The following is an 18,077-nucleotide window of genomic DNA, read 5'->3' on the forward strand; positions in this document are numbered from 1 at the left end:
CTGGGTTTAACTCCGCCTTCCTTGGCCAGCCGGTCGCGCAGCCAATCCGCGCGGTAAAGGCTCTTGGCAGGCTTCTCAAGGCTCAACTGCCGGTGGTAACTGCTAATCTGGTAGCAGAAACGTTCAAGGAGGGTAGTTATTATCTCGATTAAAAAAAGAACTTTTTAAAAGGACAGAAGCTGTCTTAAATCTCCACTGGGAATGAAAGGAAAGCCGACTATAAAAATCTACTGATCAAACAATGGTGGTGGATGCAATTCAGGGTAAACAAGCACAAAATAATACTAATATGGGCAAAAACGCCAAACTTCACTTTAAAATGAAGGGGTTGGCTCTGACTTTGCAATGTACCCCTTATTAATCATGATTTACTGGATTTACACAGTGCATTAGGCCATAAACTGATAACCCGAATGAAGAAGCACCCTTAACTGTTCTTATAAAATTAAGCAGGATCAAATCTGATTAGCAAGTAGATGGAGGCCACGGGGAATGTTAAGGCATCAAAGCTAGAAACCAGGAGCCCTTGAGTTAGATTAGCTTGGGCCACTTTCTCTCCACCCTAGGAAGGGCAAACTACTACTGAAAAACTTTGCCAAGAAAACTCTGGGAATTTGTCCAGGCAGAAGAAAAAGGGGGAAAAATTACATAGGGAAACAAGATTACATGTTTGTGTCTTTACCAGGAGTTGAGCTAAGTGGCTGGAGTCTTTAATTTACAGCTCAGGCAGTTATTTAGCCAAAGATGAGCAGCACATCTTTAATAGCAGAAACTGCCTTGAGCCATGGCTTACTATAGTAGGAGTAAATATCTGCATTAGAACTCTGGAGGAGGGGTATCCACCTGTGTTATGTCTGGGAGTAAAATGAAAGGTTTCAGGTGAATGAATTTAGGAGACGTTATGATTTGTGATGTAACAACGCATGGTTGCCTTATTTGCTCTAGTAGCTCAGGATTACATAGAATGGAGTATGGTCCGAACCACGTGAGCTTTATGAGCAATTTCTGACCTAAGCTAACTGAATTCATCCAGTTTCAGATAGCAACAATCTAGCCCCGGAGTGAAGGCGAACCTGAGTAGTTGCGGCCAAGTTTTTGTGCCTCGGGCAAACTTCCGCAGAAGGCTCGCGCTCTACCGGAGCTTTTGGTTTCCTGCGTAGCAGCTCCGACTTCTGGTCCGTCGAGTCTGGTTCTCGCTTGCCCTGCGGCGGAGGGTTGGCTGCTCGATCCGGCCGTCGAGGCTGAGTTGGCTGGCTGGCTCCCGCCCTCCCGAATCCTCCCCCTGCCTTCTCGGCTTCCCTTACTCGGTCGGGCATGCTCAGCACCTGAGGGCGACAGAGGAGGAGGGAAGCCGCGCAGAACCTGCTCCGCTCTGCCTCTGGGACTCGGCGAGAAGGAAGCGGAGGCCCGATCGGCCAACTTCGCCGCAGCTGCCTGTCGCTTTGTTTCCCTGCTGAAGCCTTAGCCGAGAGCTTCTGCAGCCATGGTGAAGGTCTCGTTTAACTCGGCCTTGGCACAGAAAGACTCAGCCAAGAAGGAGGAGGAGGAGGAGGAGGAAAGGGGGCAGAATGAAAAAAACAGCTGCAGCAGCCAAGTGCTCATCTTGTCCCCAGACACAAAGGTGAGGAGGATGCTCCTGCCGAGCGCCAGCAGGGCCAGCAGCAGAAACGAGAGCGGTTCTCCCGGGCGCGGAGTAGCAGCTCATTTTGCAAGCTGTGGCCTAAAAGAGCAATCAGGAAGCGCAACGCCGAGTTTGGAAGGAGAACGTATGAACGTCCGGGGGGAGCAAGATGGGGGTCAAGACAAGGAGGTCTTATATAGGGCCTAATGAGACTCCGGAAGTAGCTTTAAGGCGGCTGGGGCTTTGAAAGCGAGTCTATTTCTTATGGGTTTCCAACGTGCGTTAGCTCGGAGAATTGCCTCGGAGCGCGACGGTGGGAAAGAGAGAGATTACCTCAAATTTTTGGCAGATCAGTTTATGAATCTAAAATGGCTGACGCGTGAATAGCCTTTAAACATCGCGGGTCTCTCTATATTTATATATTTTATCTCAGTTACGCAGGACCGAGTCGGCCTTGCATTTTTTTAAGGCGTTTCCTTTTCCTTTTGCATAATACTATCTGGGTTTTGCTTGGGCTCTGAACCTAAATAAAGAGTTGCGCCTGATTAGTACTTGGATGGGAGACCACAGAGAACTCCAGACTAGATTGACCTGGAATTTAGGAAAAAAAGTATATTGTTATTTTGATACTGGATGCAGACCCCATTAAAAGGGCAAAAGCAATTGATTTCAGATTTGCTTTTCTTGTTTATGAAATCTAATGAGATTCCAACCAGTAATTTTGGAAAATATTTTTAAAATTTTGGATCCTTTGGATATCATCTAACCCTGCCAAAGGAAACTGAGTTCCTGTCCTGCCTTAAAGCAGGAAGCTTGCTGGGTAATCTTTTCCAGTCACTTTCCCTGAGCAGGAGGAAGAAGGCAAAAGTAAAATGCTAATGAAAATTGCATGCATTTATCTAGTTGCCAGACATCCAAACTGACTCAGGAATGGCTTACTTGTCTGATGACTGTGATTTTGGACTTCTTTTCTTCTCAGTTCACCATTAGATTCAGTATGACTGATCTTACAACATCTGTTATATAACTCATTTTCTGGATGTATGAAGTACATTGAACCATAAACTAACCAGATGTGCTGAGTTTATACTGTATAACATTCTAACCTATAATGTTCCTTTGGATTGACCTTGGAAGACAGGAGGAAGACCTGGAGCTTATACAGTGGTCTGATATAATAATAATTAATAATAATAATAATAATAATAATAATAATAATAATAATAATAATAATAATAATAATAATAATAATAATAATAATTTTATTTATATACCGCCCTTCTCCCGAAGGACTCAGGGCGGTGAACAGGGCAGATATATAAAAAATACAAAAATACAAAAGTTAAAAGAAAATTAAACATATGCCCAACTAAAAACAGTAAATACATATATTAAAAATGACAATAAAAACCCAACCCATCCCCCATCAGGCCAGGCTGGCTTGTTCAAATAAGAGTGTCTTCAGATCGTGACGGAAGGAGCGAAGGTCGGGCGCCATCCAGAGCTCAACCGGCAACCGATTCCATAGCTCCGGGGCACCCACAGATATGACAAATCTGAGTTCAAAAGAGAGGTGGAGAAAGGGTCTCAGAAGGGATCCTCCCTAGTTTTTGAGAGGGTAAAAGTAGGGGACATTTGCACTCAATTTCCACCTATTTTTGCTTTTTTCAATTTTAATTTCCCATCCGTTCAAAGTATCCCAATCATTTATAATTTCAAAACAAATTATATTTGGGCAACCAAAAGCATCACTTATTCAAAGTTCTTAGCATATTCTTATTTCCCTTTTCATATCAAGATTTAATATTCTGATCACAAATCCTCTAGTTATAATAATGCTTCTATTTCTAACAATATTCTTAACCATGTTTAAACCTCTAATTAGTAATAACCCCTCTAATAGGTCAAAGTTTCTGTTTCCTTCAATCTTACTCTAGCTTTCTTTCTTTGCCAACTAACTTTCCAAGTCAGTGCATTTGGATCATCAAATAATTCTTCCTCTATTTTTGTATATATTATTCAAAACAAGAGAAACAATTTGGTTAAAGTGTTTTTGGAAAAGCTAGCCCATTGATAGCCCGCCTCCCTCCTCCTCCAGTTCCCCACAGTTCTGTTAACGGCTTTATCTTCTATTCCATCAGCTCTCCTTCCTTGTCATCCATTTTGTTCTGAAACCTTGGTTTGTCTTTTCTGTTTCCAATATTATCATTGTATCTTCTAAGTTTTCATTTATCTGAGTCTGGTCATTAGTTTTTTCCTTTAGATCATCATCAATGTTTGTGTCAGCATTCTCTAGTTTTCCTTCTATTTTCTGGGTTGCTGGTTCCTTCTATGTAGTTGCTGAGTTTGTAAACTTAAATTAGAAAATCATTCTTTTATCTCCTTTGTGTTATTTTTAACCTGATCACAAGCTAAAGCAATTGTTTTTTGTATTAATTTCAACATGGAGAAAATTTCTTTCTGTGATTCATCAGTATTTTCTCAGTGGTATGGCAAGTTAAGGCTACTGGGATGTTAAAGATGGTGTTTTATTATTTAAAGCTGAGCATGAAACATCCATTTTTTTTGGTAAGTAGCCTTTATAAAGTTATCCAACCAACTCTCCGTTCCTGAACCTCTCCTAAGCAAATATAAGTAAAGTTCAAATTTTTCTGTCCAGTAAGAAATATATCCTTTCTGTCCAGGGAGAAAAAAGAACCATTGAAGGTTGTTTAACAATCAAGATTTATAACCCAAAGTGTTCCATATGTTTCTTCCACAAGAAAATAAATCCACAATACAGTTCTGAAAGTCAGTATTTATTTTCAAAATTCAGACAGGCCAAATTTAGAATATTGTTCTTGACTCTGCCACATAGATAGGCACCCCCCAAGCCTGTTACTTTTTTTTTCTCAGATGCAATTCTCAATAGTAAAAGCTTCCAAGGCCAGCCAAAGTCTTATCTAGTTCTGAGCTTCCAGCCAGGTTTCTTTTAGGCATAAATAAGTTGTGGTGCCGTAATTCACCACTAGATGTCATCAACACCCTTTTCCAGTTTTTAGATGCAAAATGTATATTGTAAACTTTTCAAGTCTTTTTTTTTAAAAAAAAGTCTTAAAAACACTTTTAGTCCCCAAATTTTCAAGCTGTACGTATATATTAATTTCAAATAAGTCTTACAGGTTTCGCCATTTTCCCCAAGTAATTAATTCGCTGCTTTTCTTTTCTGAGGGAATGGGGCGAAAATCCATTTCCCTCTTTCATCGGAGGGAGTGCTTTGGGCAGATTTTCAGGAAGAGGTCTTAAAATCATCAAGTGAGGATCAGGTCTCACCCAATTTCATCTGCGTTGCTGTAAAGTTGCTTGGTAGTGCTTGTTGTCTTCCATTGTCAGCAGCTTCGGACTGGCTACGCGAATGCAGTTTGGAGGGCTTCCTCAGATCAAACGGGAGGGCTGCCACCCCCACCCCGCAATCAACAAGAGTCCCCTCCTTGCTTGCCACCTGTACGGGACAACTTTTGACCCTTGCAAGGTTCCCCAGCAGGGCAAAACAAAATGCGAAAGTCTTCCTACATCTGCATCACCGCGACATCAAAACCAGAAATCCCAGATTGATTATTCTCTTAATGGGGAAAGGTCCCCCATTTTTTGGCCCTAGCTTCTTTGAGGGTTGCAGGGATTTTAAGTATTTTGTTGATTCTTGGTCCTCTACTTGAAACAGTTTGGGTTCCATTCGTTTTTTGTCTGCCTGGAATTTATAAGCTTCTCTAGCTTTGTCTGAAGCCTTTCTCACAACCGGCCAGGTGCTTTATTGGTTAGTAATGATAGATTAAATTGAAATTGGAAATAAACACAAGCTTGATGTAATGTAATCATACTGAGCACTTCTAGTAATTTCTTTTGCTTACCTTTTTATGTTGTCTCAAGTTTGCAGATTGTCTTCCAGAGCAGCCTTGTAAGTAATGCATTATATTAATCTAGGTATTCAGGTGACATGAAATTACACTAAGAAGTTGCTGTTCAAAGACAATTGTGAAAATTTATGTGCTTCTATTCCACATTTATGCTTATAATGTTTTGATTTCAAAGTGCCTGAAAACTTTATAGTCAAATTCTGTTTAATAATTAAAAAACTGCCTAAAAAGTAATTAGATTTGTGGCCTTGAGAGAAATAGGTGACACCTCTTTTTCCTGATGGAATAGCTTCTGCATTAGAATTCCACCTGCCACTCCAGAAGGTAGTTTGGGGATTCTGTGGAAGATTTGGTGGCTGTGTAATGTGGAAAAGAAGATAAGAAAGGAAGCCAGTTGACATAGCAGACACAAGTGGTGACCACATGATGTAGTAGCAGGATATACCTCACTACTGATTACTTTTTTGTGTGTCACTTCCTAGGATCCAGCAGAAGTGGTGCCTCTTGGACAAAGAAGAGCTTGGTGCTGGTGTATGTGTTTTGGATTAGCTTTTATGCTTGCTGTTGTTATCCTTGGCGGTGCCTATCTGTACAAATATTTTCAAATTCAGGTAGGCTGGAAATATGTATATGATCAAGCTTTGAATGTTTTTGTTGTTAACTTACTAGGATTTATCCAGCTTGGTTTATCACCTTACGTCTTAATATAAAATTCATTTTTAATATTTTAAAACTTGAGAAAATTAACTCCAATACAACATAACATACCGTAACTCTAAATACATTTGGATTTAAGCTTATTATTAGGAAATATTTGTCAGTGCTTCTGCTGTGGAAATTAAGGCTTTGGGGATAACTAGATCAGGGGTGTCAAACTGCTGGCCCATGGGCATCATAGTGAAATCGCGCCCACCCCATTGCCTATATTAACTGTATATCAAAAATGGAAATTGTTTAAAGTTTCTGGGAGAAATGTAAGCTGCTGAATGTGTTTTACATTAGAGAAAGAGGGGAAAAAATCAGTGTTTTTATTTGTAATATTTATATCTCGCCTTCCCTTCAGACACTCAGAGCAGCATATTTTTCAGTTCCAAACATTTTTACTTTTAAAGCTTAGATACAAAACCTAAGAGAGAGAGAGAGAGAGAGAGAGAGAAGCAGTGACCAGGACCTCTGTTCTTTTTCTCCCAAGTGGCAGCAAGTGTTATGATAGCAGAAAGGAGATCTACTGCTCCTCTTTGTCAGCCAGATTCAGAAGGACAGCTAGCTAACTAGCTCTTCTTTCTTGCCTAGAAAGATTACTTTTCTGGATGCAGCAGTTATTTAGGGCTCTTTGTTAGGGATTGGTTTTTTTGGTATCATTATTTTGCTGTGAACCTCTGTGCAGTTTAACAAGATCTTTAAATTCACTAGTTATAGGAACCAGGCTAATGTTGGAAAGTTAATTGAAGCCTACAGGATATAAAATTTTCTTAAGTATTCTATCCAGACAACCTGGTGACAACTTCATCTAACATCCATATGGAATTAATCTAATTTTCTAGGTACACAGCATATAATGAAACGAATACAGTAGTCTGGTTTGTACAACACATTGGGCTAAAATGGAGTTTGTTTCTCTGTGTTTTCATACACAATCTACACAATCTAGAGCTAAAAATAATATGTGATTCATTTTGCTGATAGTTTGCTTGTGCAATAGCAAAAGAAAGGCAAAAGCCACCATAATAAAGTTCAAGTGCATATGTATGACTTGCTGATGGAATGTTGGTTGATTAAATTAAGTTGTCCATTGCCATCTTAATCTCATTCTGTTGGCTGTGTAATCATTGCTAGTGGTTGACTTGAACTTCAGAATATTATTTCTATGTCTATCAAGGCAACCAACATTTCCAGCTGCTGCTCTCTAGAATTTCAAATAAACAACTGGTCATTCCTAAAGTCATTACTAAAAGCCAACATGGGTTTGTCAAAAACAGATCATGCCAGACAAATCTTATTACATTCTTTGACCAAGTGACAAAATTAGTGGACCAGAGGAATGCTGTAGATATAATTTACTTGGACTTCAGTAAGGCATTTGATAAAGTAAATCACAACCTTCTACTTGATAAGATAGAAAAATGCGGGTTAGACAGAATCACCACCAGATGGATTCGTAGCTGGCTGACAGGCCGTACTCAGCATGTGGTCCTCAATGGAACTGCATCTACATGGAAGTAAGTGTGTAGTGGGATGCCCCAGGGCTCTGTTCTGGGCCCAGTGCTCTTCAACATCTTCATCAATGATTTGGACGAAGGGATAAATGGGGAACTCATCAGATTTGCAGACGACACCAAGCTGGCAGGAACAGCCAACACTCCAGAAGATAGGCTTAAGATACAAGAGGATCTGGACAGACTTGAACACTGGGCGCTATCTAACAAAATGAAATTCAATGGTGAAAAAAGAAAGGTTCTACATTTAGGCAAGAAAAACCAAATTTACAGGTATAATAGAGGGGGTACCTTGCTCAATAGTAGTAACTGTGAGAGGGATCTTGAAGTCCTAGTAGACAATCACTTAAATATGAGCCAGCAGTGTGCTGCAACTGCCAAAAAAGCCAACACAGTGCTAGGCTGCATTAAGAGAGGGATAGAATCAAGATCACGTGAAGTACTAATACCACTTTACAATGCCTTGGTAATGCCACACTTGGAATACTGCATCCAGTTTTGGTCACCATGATGTAAAAAAGATGTTGAGACTCTAGAAAGAGTACAGAGAAGAGCAACAAAGATGATTAGGGGACTGGAGACTAAAACATATAAGGAACGGCTGCTGGAATTGGGTATGTCTAGTTTAATGAAGAGAAGGACGAAGGGGGCATGATAGCAGTGTTCCAATATCTCATGGGCTGCCACAAAGAGGAGGAACTCAAGCTATTCTCCAAAGCACCTGAAGGCAGGACAAGAAGCAACGGATGGAAACTAATCAAGGAGAGAAGCAACCTAGAACTAAGGAGAAACTTCCTGACAGTTAGAACAATTAACCAGTGGAACAACCTGCCTCCAGAAGCTGTGAATGCTCCAACACGAGTTTTTTAAGAAGAGACTGGAGAGCCATTTGTCTGAAGTGGTATAGGGTTTCCTGCCTGAGCAGGGGGTTGGACTAGATGACCTCCAAGGTCCCTTCCAATTTTATTATTATTATTATTCTCTGGTTGATTTTAGATTGATGGATACAAAGTAGTCTGACCCAGAGGCCTGGGTGATTTCTGAAGGGGCTCGATAGTTTTTATCTTGTTTGCCAGCAGATGTTCTGAATAGTCAATACTATCATGGAAATAGCTTGTTTTTCAATGGATGACCTTTCTCATTCTTAAAAGTTGAAAAAAAATTATATTGCCAAAGTTTGGCCTTCTTTTGGCAAATTTTGCTGATGCAATCTTAAAAGCCTAGTTATCTTTTTAAAAATATATATTTTTTATTTTTTATCTTTAAAGCTATAGTTATCTTTTGTGGCCTACAGAATGCTCACCTTTGTGCTAAGCCACAGCATGGGGTTCTCATAATTTTTGTTCTTTGGATGTCTGAACCAAAACCAGAATGATTGTTGATCTGAATAACACTAATGTAGTCAACTGTGGTTGATTTAATAATTAAACAAATATGTATGAAAGTTGTATTTATTTATTTATTATTTATTTATTGATGGGATTTATATCCCGCCCTATCTCCCGAAGGACTCAGGGCGGCTAACAACAAAACATATAATAAGTACAGAAATCAAGATAAAAATAAAATTGAAATCATCTGTGCAATAAATTAAAATTAAAGAATTAAAAATAAATTCTAAATATAAATTAATTAAAATGCCTGTCAGTCCAGGTCAGCCTGGTGGAACAGGAGTGTTTTGAGGCCGCGGCGAAAGGATTGGAAGTTGTGGGCTATCCGAAGCTCAGGGGGGAGCTGATTCCATAGGGCTGGCGCTCCCACAGAGAAGGCCCTCCCCCTGGGGGTCGCCAGCCGACATTTCCTAGCTGACGGTACCCTGAGGAGGCCTTCTCTGTGTGAGCGTACTGGACGATGGGAATTTGTTCCCGGCAGCAGATGGTCCTGCAAGTATCCCGGACCTAAGCCATGTAGGGCTTTAAAGGTAAGTACCAGCACCTTAAATCTCACCCGGAGGGCAACTGGTAGCCAATGCAGCTCACGCAGGAGGGGTGTAATATGGGAGTATCGGGGTGTATGGACCTATGCTGAGGTTTTTTAGTAATTATTACTTAATGGTTAGCCAGTACAAAAAGTTATAAGTTTAAACTGTGAACTCTTTTTAGATGATAGATAATAATCTTCTTCTGATGGCAAATTCTGCTCTGAATAAGCTATAATATTATCTAATAAGTTTAAAAACAGAGTGGCTAGTATTCCAGATTTGAAATTTAAAAGTGATGAGGCTGGGGTAGATATATGCTGCAATAAGATTCATGAACTCTGCTTTGTTTGCATTGACTTATGTGTATTACCTTTGTTTTTTAGGAAAATGTTTACTTCTGTGGAATTAAGTATATTGAGGATGGTTTAACCCTAACGGACTCAGATACAGTTGCTTCAGCTCCTCGCTATCAGATAATTGAAGAGAGTATCCAGATTCTCCAGGAGGAGGATGTTGAATTCATTAGTGTGCCAGTTCCAGAATTTGCTGACAATGATCCAGCTGATATTGTTCATGATTTTCAGAGGGTAAGGGATAATACTCTGGATAACATTGTAACTGGAGGAAAAGGAACTTGTTCTCCCATTGAAGTTACTGATTATTTCTGGTGTCTTGGCTATATTTGTATATATAATGGTAGGTGCACAAAGAAAAATGAGATAGGTCCCAGAGTGGAGGAAGTAAAAGGACTGCATAGATTGGTTAAAGAGCCATGGTGGCGCAATGGTTAGAATACTGTATTGCAGGCTAATTCTGCTGACTGCCAATTGCCAGGAGTTCAGCAGTTTGAGTCTCAGTGGCTCAAGGTTGACTCAGCCTTCCATCTTTCCAAGGTAGGTCAAATGAAAATCCAGATTGTTGGGGGCAATATGCTGACTCTGTAAACTGCTTAAAGAGGGCTGTAAAGCACTGTGGAGCAGTATATAGGTCTGAGTACTATTGCTATTACAGCCTGCAAAGTTTTGTATTCCCTATTGTACAAGTGAGGAAATAATTTAATTATGCAAGAACAAGGAAAAAAACTGCTTGTATCCAACCTTCTAAAAGCAATGTGCCTTTTCTGTGTTAGTGCTAGCCTGAAACATTTAATACTATTTAGAGTTTTCAAAGTACACTCTTTCTTACCTTTTATTTGTGTTATATTGTACTAAAATTTTAATATAATATTTTAAAAATATAAAAATAGCCCAACCTACCAAAAAGAGAACTCTAAAGACAGACTGGGAATACAAATTAAAATAAGTAAGAATATGGTAAGAGAACGCCTGTCCACCCTAGATGAGTTCAAATTCAAATGGATTATATCCCAGAGTTCTAAAGGACTGGCAGATGTGATCTCAGAACCACTGAACCATATCTTGCAAAGATCCTGGAGCACTGGGGGAAATACCAGAAGAGCTGCTGTGGTTCTTATCTTCAAAAAAAAAAAGGAAAAAGGAAAAAAAATGGATCCAGGAAACTACAGACCAATCAACCTGCCATCAATACCTGGGAAAATCTTGGAAAAGATAATCAAACAACAGATCTACAAGCAAACAAAGTTATAACCAAAAGTCAACATGGTTTGTCAAAACATATCATGCCAAACAAATCTTATTTCATTCTTTGACAAAGTGATTAAATTAGTGGATCAGCAAAATGCTGTGGACATAGTATACTTGAATTTCAATAAGGCATTTACACAATAGACCACAACCTACTTAATTTGTAACTGGCTGACAAACTGCACTCAACGTGTAGTCCTTAATGGAACTACATGTACATGGAGGGAAGTAAGTAGTGGAATACCCCGAGATTCCATCTTAGGCCCATGCTGTTCAGTATCTTGATAAATGATTTACATGAGAGAATAGAAAGCACCAGAGGGCAGGATAAGAAACAATGGTTGGAAACTGATCAAAGAGAGAATTAAAGAGAAACTTTCTGACAGGGAGGACAATTAACCAGTGGAATAACTTGCCTTTAGAAATTGTGGGTGCTCCATCACTGGAGATTTTTTAAAAGAGGCTAGACAGTCACTTGTCTGAGATGGTATAGGTTCTCCTGCTTGAGCAGGGGGCTGGATTAGAAGACCTCCAAGGTCCCTTCCAGCTCTATTTTATTCAATATAAAAAGGATTTTGAGATCCTGGAAAATGTGCAGAGAAGAGTAACAAAGATGATTAGAGGGCTGGAGGTAAAAACATAGTTCCAGGAATTGGGTATGTCTAGTGAAAACAAGGTCTAGGGCAGCGTTTCCCAACCTTAGGAACTTGAAGATGCGTGGACTTCAACTCCCAGAATTCCCCAGCCAGCATAGCTGGCTGGGGAATTCTGGGAATTGAAGTCCACGCATCTTCAAGTTCCTAAGGTTGGGAAACGCTGGTCTAGGGGAGAAATGATAGCAGTGTTCCAATATTTGAGGGGCTGCCACAAAGTTAAGTTTAAGTTTATTGAATTTATATACCGCCCTTTTCCCGTAGGACTCAGGGTGGTTTACAAAGTATTTAAAAACGTCAATGCAATACAAAAGTTAAAGAAGTGGGGGGGTGAGTCAATCTGTTTTCCAGAGCACCAGAAAGCAGGACAAGAAGCAACGAATGGAAACTAATCAAGGAAAGAAGCAACCTAGAACTAAGGAAAAATTTCCTGATAGTGAGAAGAATTTATCAATGGAATAGTTTGCCTCCAGAAGTTGTGGGTGCTCCATAACTAGAGGTCAGCCATTTGTATGTCTCTTGCTTGAGCAGGGGATTGGACTAGAAGACCTCCAAGGTCCCTTCCAATTCTGTTACTCTTATATACCTGTCGTGTAATACTTTGATCTGTATTTACTGTTTTAAATGTATCTGGAACATATAAGGTAGAAAACTATTCTGTAATTTTTTCCTTATGCTAATTCTTTTTTTTTCTTGTTATCAGAAAATAATGTTTTAATAACTAAAAATGGAATAAATGATACCTAGAGTATTTAAATTATGGTTTTTGAAAGCAGCACAGTATATGAAGTTATATACAGTGTTATATATTCTAACATTATTAAGAGATTCATGCCATTTCTTTATTAGAAACTTACAGCTTATCTTGACCTCAGCCTGAATAAGTGCTATGTCATTTCTCTGAATACGTCAGTTGTTATGCCACCTAAAAACTTCTTAGAACTGCTGATCAACATCAAAGTAAGACTAAAATAGTTTTTTTAATGTATTCAGTAATCCTTATCTTTACTAAGATAATTTAAGTCCCAGCTGGCTAGAATGACTGTGAATTTAGTTTTATCCTATTATGGTATGCTTTATATTAGTTGATTCCTTTGTACAGTTTTTGATATGGTGTTTGTTTCATTGTCAGAGCAAGTAAAATGCAAAAAAATTCCTATCAGTTACTAAGTTAAACCTCTTAAGATGCTGCTTCCACTCTCATTTGTATTAACATTTTTATTACCCTAGGCTAAATAATCCCTCTCAACAAAATCAGATCTTATGTGCAATTTGTTCTTTGCTTATGGTCTAACAAATATCAGACACATTAAAAAAATTAATATACATAAATTACATAAAAGGTAGCCAAAACTATAAAGAAGGCGCCAACTGTTTCTCATGGGCTAAAGCTACAGGTAATAATTTTGCCATTGCCATTGAGAAATTGGTCACCTTAAAGGAAAGCAGTACTCTCCTTATAATGAGGAGAGTTTGTTATAATTGGAGGCATATGTTTTAATTGCCATTGTGTGCAGAGTGGACACTTTAATAAAATATAGGATATAGATATAGATGGAAATATCTTTAAATTGTCACCCTGTTGGGTACATAATTTGGGCCAGAGGAAAAAAAAATCCTCTTACTGTGTTTCCCCAAAAATAAGACCGGGTCTTATATTAATTTTTGCTCCAAAAGAGGCATTAGGGCTTATTTTCCAGTTGGGTCTTATTTTCAGGGAAACACGGTATGTGAAGCAAGCATGATCATAACAAGAAAAAAATACTCAGGGACAATCAAGGAAGATGGGATAATTTTATTACAGACATGGGAGATTTGGGCCTTGACTGACTAGAAATTATCTAAGTTCCAGACCCTCCTTTTGAGTTCTGTACAGGTTTTTATGAGGCCTAAAGTAATGTAAAGTTGGTATTGACAGATCACAATCTATTTTTTGGGGCTAAGATGAACCACAGGAGTCCCCCCTCTTGCTTGAGATCTTAAGCATTGCAGTCTTGCATGAGGCCTGAGCTGAGCCCAGTGTGTGCTGGTTTTAGAAACAGCTTGCAAAGAGTACAAGTTGCACATTTTCTTACACACCTGAGGATCATACAGCAGCAGGGTGCCCAAAATGTTGGCCTTGAATAGCTTAATAGTATGCCATTTAGATTTTAAAAATCAGCTGGCATCCCAGAAATATTTTTTTTAAAGACAAACCTCTTTAGCAAAGAAAATATCACTAACTTGTGTAGGGGACTATTGGTTCTCAGTCCATGATTTAAACTATGATCACTTCAAAAAAAAGTAGACTACTTTTTTCTGTTTCTTAAGATCCATATTTTTCAGAGGCAAAATTATAGATATAACTTAATAAATATAAATTCACATAAATTGAATTAATAATAAAGAAGTTAAATGAAAATGAATGCAACAGATGTATTTTTTTATTTTAAACTCTTCCATGTTTCTATTAATTTATGTAGGCTGGAACATACTTGCCACAATCATACTTGATTCATGAACGCATGATAGTCACTGACCGCATTGAAAATGTGGATCAACTGGGTTTTTTCATTTATCGCCTTTGTCGTGGTAAAGAGACGTACAAATTGCAGCGTAAGGAAGCACTGAAAGGTATGGCATAAACCAGGGCTTTTCAACCAGTGGTACGGGTACCACCTGTAGTACATTGGCACCTGGTAGGTGGTATGTGACCATCCTAGAAAAGTGGTAGTGGGGAAGGGGAATGAGCTGAACCGGTGGCAGCACTGCACAAGCCTGAGCGAGAGATGGCTGGAGCTACAGGGCTGTCAGGGCTCAGTGGAAGCACCAGGATCAGCGCCAGGCTCCAACTGGAGCTCAGCGCTGATCCTGGCGCTTCTGCTAAGCCCAGAAGAAGCACTGATCAGCTGGAATGTTGCAGCATCCCCAGGGTCTTGTGATTTACATTCAGATGCTTGGCAACTGATTCATATTTATGATGGTCACAGTGTCCCAGGGTCATGTGAAGTGACCAAAACGCTGCAACCACTCAGCAGCCAGCGGGAATAAAAATCAAACACCACCCCACCCCACCCCACCTGTACTGCCAATCCTCAACAGAAATGTTCACAACAATGAAAACCTCGGACAGGAGGAAGAGCGCTGCCGGGCGGGTAGGCAGGTGTCTTGCTTGGCGGCCACTTTTTTCAGTGCCATTGTAACTTTGAACAGTCACTAAGTGAACTGTTGTAAGTTGAGGACTACCTGTACTTAATCACTTTTTTCCTTTTTTTTTGGTCATTAAGTTTTTGACACCTTGCTAGGCAACTGGTGGTACTCGGATGTTGCCATATCCTAAAAGTGGTACATGGGTGAAAAGGTTGAAAAGACCTGGCATAAACATAGATGAGATAATAAAGATAGCCATAATTAATATTTGGTTTCCACGTGAAACTATGCCATAATTAATATTTGGTTTCCATGTGAAACTATGCAGAAGTAATATTTCAGTCTGTATATATACTGCTCACAAAATAAAGGGAACACTTAAACAACACAATTTACTGTAATAGTAGGATGTCTTATTTTCTGTTCCCTTTATTTTTTCAGCAGTATATTTTGCTGCATTGTAATAAAATCTTTGTATATGCAGTTTTCTCTTATTAATGCTATCACTAAGTGTTGCAGTCATAAGCAGTGACATGATGTGACCATGCTAATCTATGAAAAGAGTTGCATCTATGACAACAGTTGCTGGAATTAGGTGAATCCTATGTGACTGCAGCATCTTGCAATTACCATTTGCAACCTCTTGCTGTCTTTCTAATTGACTGCTTATTGAAAGCCAGCAGTGATAGTCACAAGTGGTGATCACGTGTTCTTGGGATGTTGCAGCATCATAATTATAAGTCACCAAGTGTGATCGTGATTGTGGGGATGCTACAACTAGGAGTACCATTAAAATGTCAAAGGGTGATTAATAAGTGGATTTTACATGAGGATTGCTTATATTATAAAAATGTCCTTAAAACATCCATGCTTCTTATATCACGTAATTTTTAATATTACAGATGTGCATATTTAATATATGCAAAGCTTTAAAACAGATTTTTTTGCCTTTGAATATTTCACATCAGTTGCAATGTCAGTAATTTTATGTTTAACACAATGTTCTGGTTGGAAAAAAAAATTCAGTACACACTTAAAATAAGAAACCAGTGAAGATACTGGTAGCAGATGGAAAAGTTTGGATATACTTCCAGCTAAGAAGAGTGCTTTTTTAAAAAAACAAAAACCATAATGTTGTTTAGGCTCACCTGTTTTCCGATTATTAAGAATAGGAGGTACTATCGTATTGTATGAGTATATGTGGACCGGGGTCAAGGTATTGCAGTGCTGCCTGAGTACAGCTATGTGTGTGTGGGTGCGCGCGCACACACACACACACACACACACACACTGTAGTGTGAGCTCACACTACAGAGTACAAGATCCCTGGGATCTCATAGCAGAGCTCCTTGGCAGAAGTGACTTACAACCTTCTCTGCTGGCTTCTCCATGGACTTTGCTAGTGTCAAGATGGCAGGAAAGGTTGCAAATGGTGGTCATGTCACTGCAGGACACTTTGTCATAAATGTGAACTGGTTGCGAAGTACCCAAATTGCAATTGTATGACCGTGGAGTGCTGTCATGATCGAGACTTTTAAGACTGGTTGTAAACACCACTCATTAAGCACCATCACAACTTCAAATGATCACTGAATGAGTGATCATCAAATGAGGATTACCTGTACTTGCAGATTACCTGTCATTTCAATTCAGAATGAGATTACTGTTTCTTTGTATAGGATTCTTTCTTTCCTGTATTTAAGAGGCTAATATTTTTCCATACAAGACATGTATACATAATTTCTTTATAAAATAACTTAATTGTTCTCCCATTTAGGCATTCACAAGCGTGAAGCAGATAATTGCCGGATAATTCGACATTTTGAGAACAGATTTGCGATAGAAACGCTTATTTGCGAAGAATAATAAGGAATACTACTGTAACAGAAGATTAAAAAGATACTTCAATTTATCCTTTCAATTATGTGCAGTGATTTCTTTTTTCTAATCATTTATGTAAAGAATAGACAAGGCTATATAGCCGAATCCAATTACTTAATCTCATGAAACATTTTTATGTCATATTTTGAAGTATAATGTTATTTTTTATGTTGGAAGCTATATATTGTTAGTGTATTTCACATAATAAATCCTGAACTATCAGGAGATAAATTATGCATCCAATATTACAAAAATATATATAACATAATTCTAGTTAAAAGCTAAAAAAGTGTATAGATCAATTGCAACTTTTGAGGTTTTTAACAGTATAATAATAATAGTATGGATTATAGCTCATTAAGAAACATTTTATAATAAAGATGGAATTTGTTGTGTTTCCAGTCACATTTAAATTCACTTCAAATTGGCTGTGCTAATATAAGTGCTGTACAAACTCCAGCAGTAATTTCATGTTACTGACCTGTATATAAGCTATCTGTGTGCAAAACAAAATAAATACAAATCTGTTTGTGTAAACATTTTTGCTAAGTTCTTTTATATCAGGGGTCTTCAAACCTGGTCCTTTTATGACTTGTGGACTTCAACTCCCAGAATTCCTCAGCTAGTGTGTGTTTTACATGAATTGTTTGTCTAAGAATTGTATTTTAATGGAGTTAAATTTCTAGTAATTACAGTACTAGGCTACTAAATCTTGGAATTATTTAATTTTATTTGTAATAAAAGTTTAGAGTAGAACTGAAAGTTGCTAAAAAGTAAATGTTAAAATATTGTTTTCTTTGGTTTTACTAAGGTTTTATCATTTGTTTATTTAAGTAGCAAAGAATGGACTTTTCTTGAAACCCCTTGCCTGGCAATCTCTCTGCAAGGTGGGGGAAACAAGTCAGGCACAGGAGAGATGCAGAAGTGGCTCCTGCCCCTCCTCACACTCCAAAAAGTGAAGAGATTGGAGAGGAAGGGATTACAAGAGTAAGCAGGCGCACAATAGGAATATGTCTGTTTGCATAGTGTGTTTGCAACTGACAGCAGCAGTTCATTGCTTTTGTTGTGTATTCCTCAGTGTGCCTGCTTATTTTCTAATCCCTAATTTCTCCACTATGCAAGGGGGAAAAACACAAAAAATGTATTGATTGGAATGGTG

At 38.6% G+C, this 18,077-nt stretch overlaps 1 protein-coding gene across 1 annotated transcript; it reads left to right on the forward strand.

Moving 5' to 3' along the window:
• Positions 1 to 1,082: 1,082 nt before the first annotated feature.
• On the forward strand, positions 1,083 to 17,455 carry ITM2B (integral membrane protein 2B). Its single transcript, XM_083374269.1, has 6 exons — positions 1,083 to 1,621; positions 5,997 to 6,125; positions 10,035 to 10,238; positions 12,758 to 12,868; positions 14,371 to 14,521; positions 16,815 to 17,455. The coding sequence occupies exons 1-6, from the start codon at positions 1,484 to 1,486 to the stop codon at positions 16,901 to 16,903; spliced, it is 822 nt and encodes a 273-aa protein (XP_083230395.1). The 5' UTR covers positions 1,083 to 1,483; the 3' UTR covers positions 16,904 to 17,455.
• Positions 17,456 to 18,077: the final 622 nt, after the last annotated feature.

Source organism: Vipera ursinii (assembly GCF_947247035.1).
Source record: "Vipera ursinii genome assembly, chromosome: 1".
Classification (NCBI taxonomy): Eukaryota; Metazoa; Chordata; class Lepidosauria; order Squamata; family Viperidae; genus Vipera; species Vipera ursinii.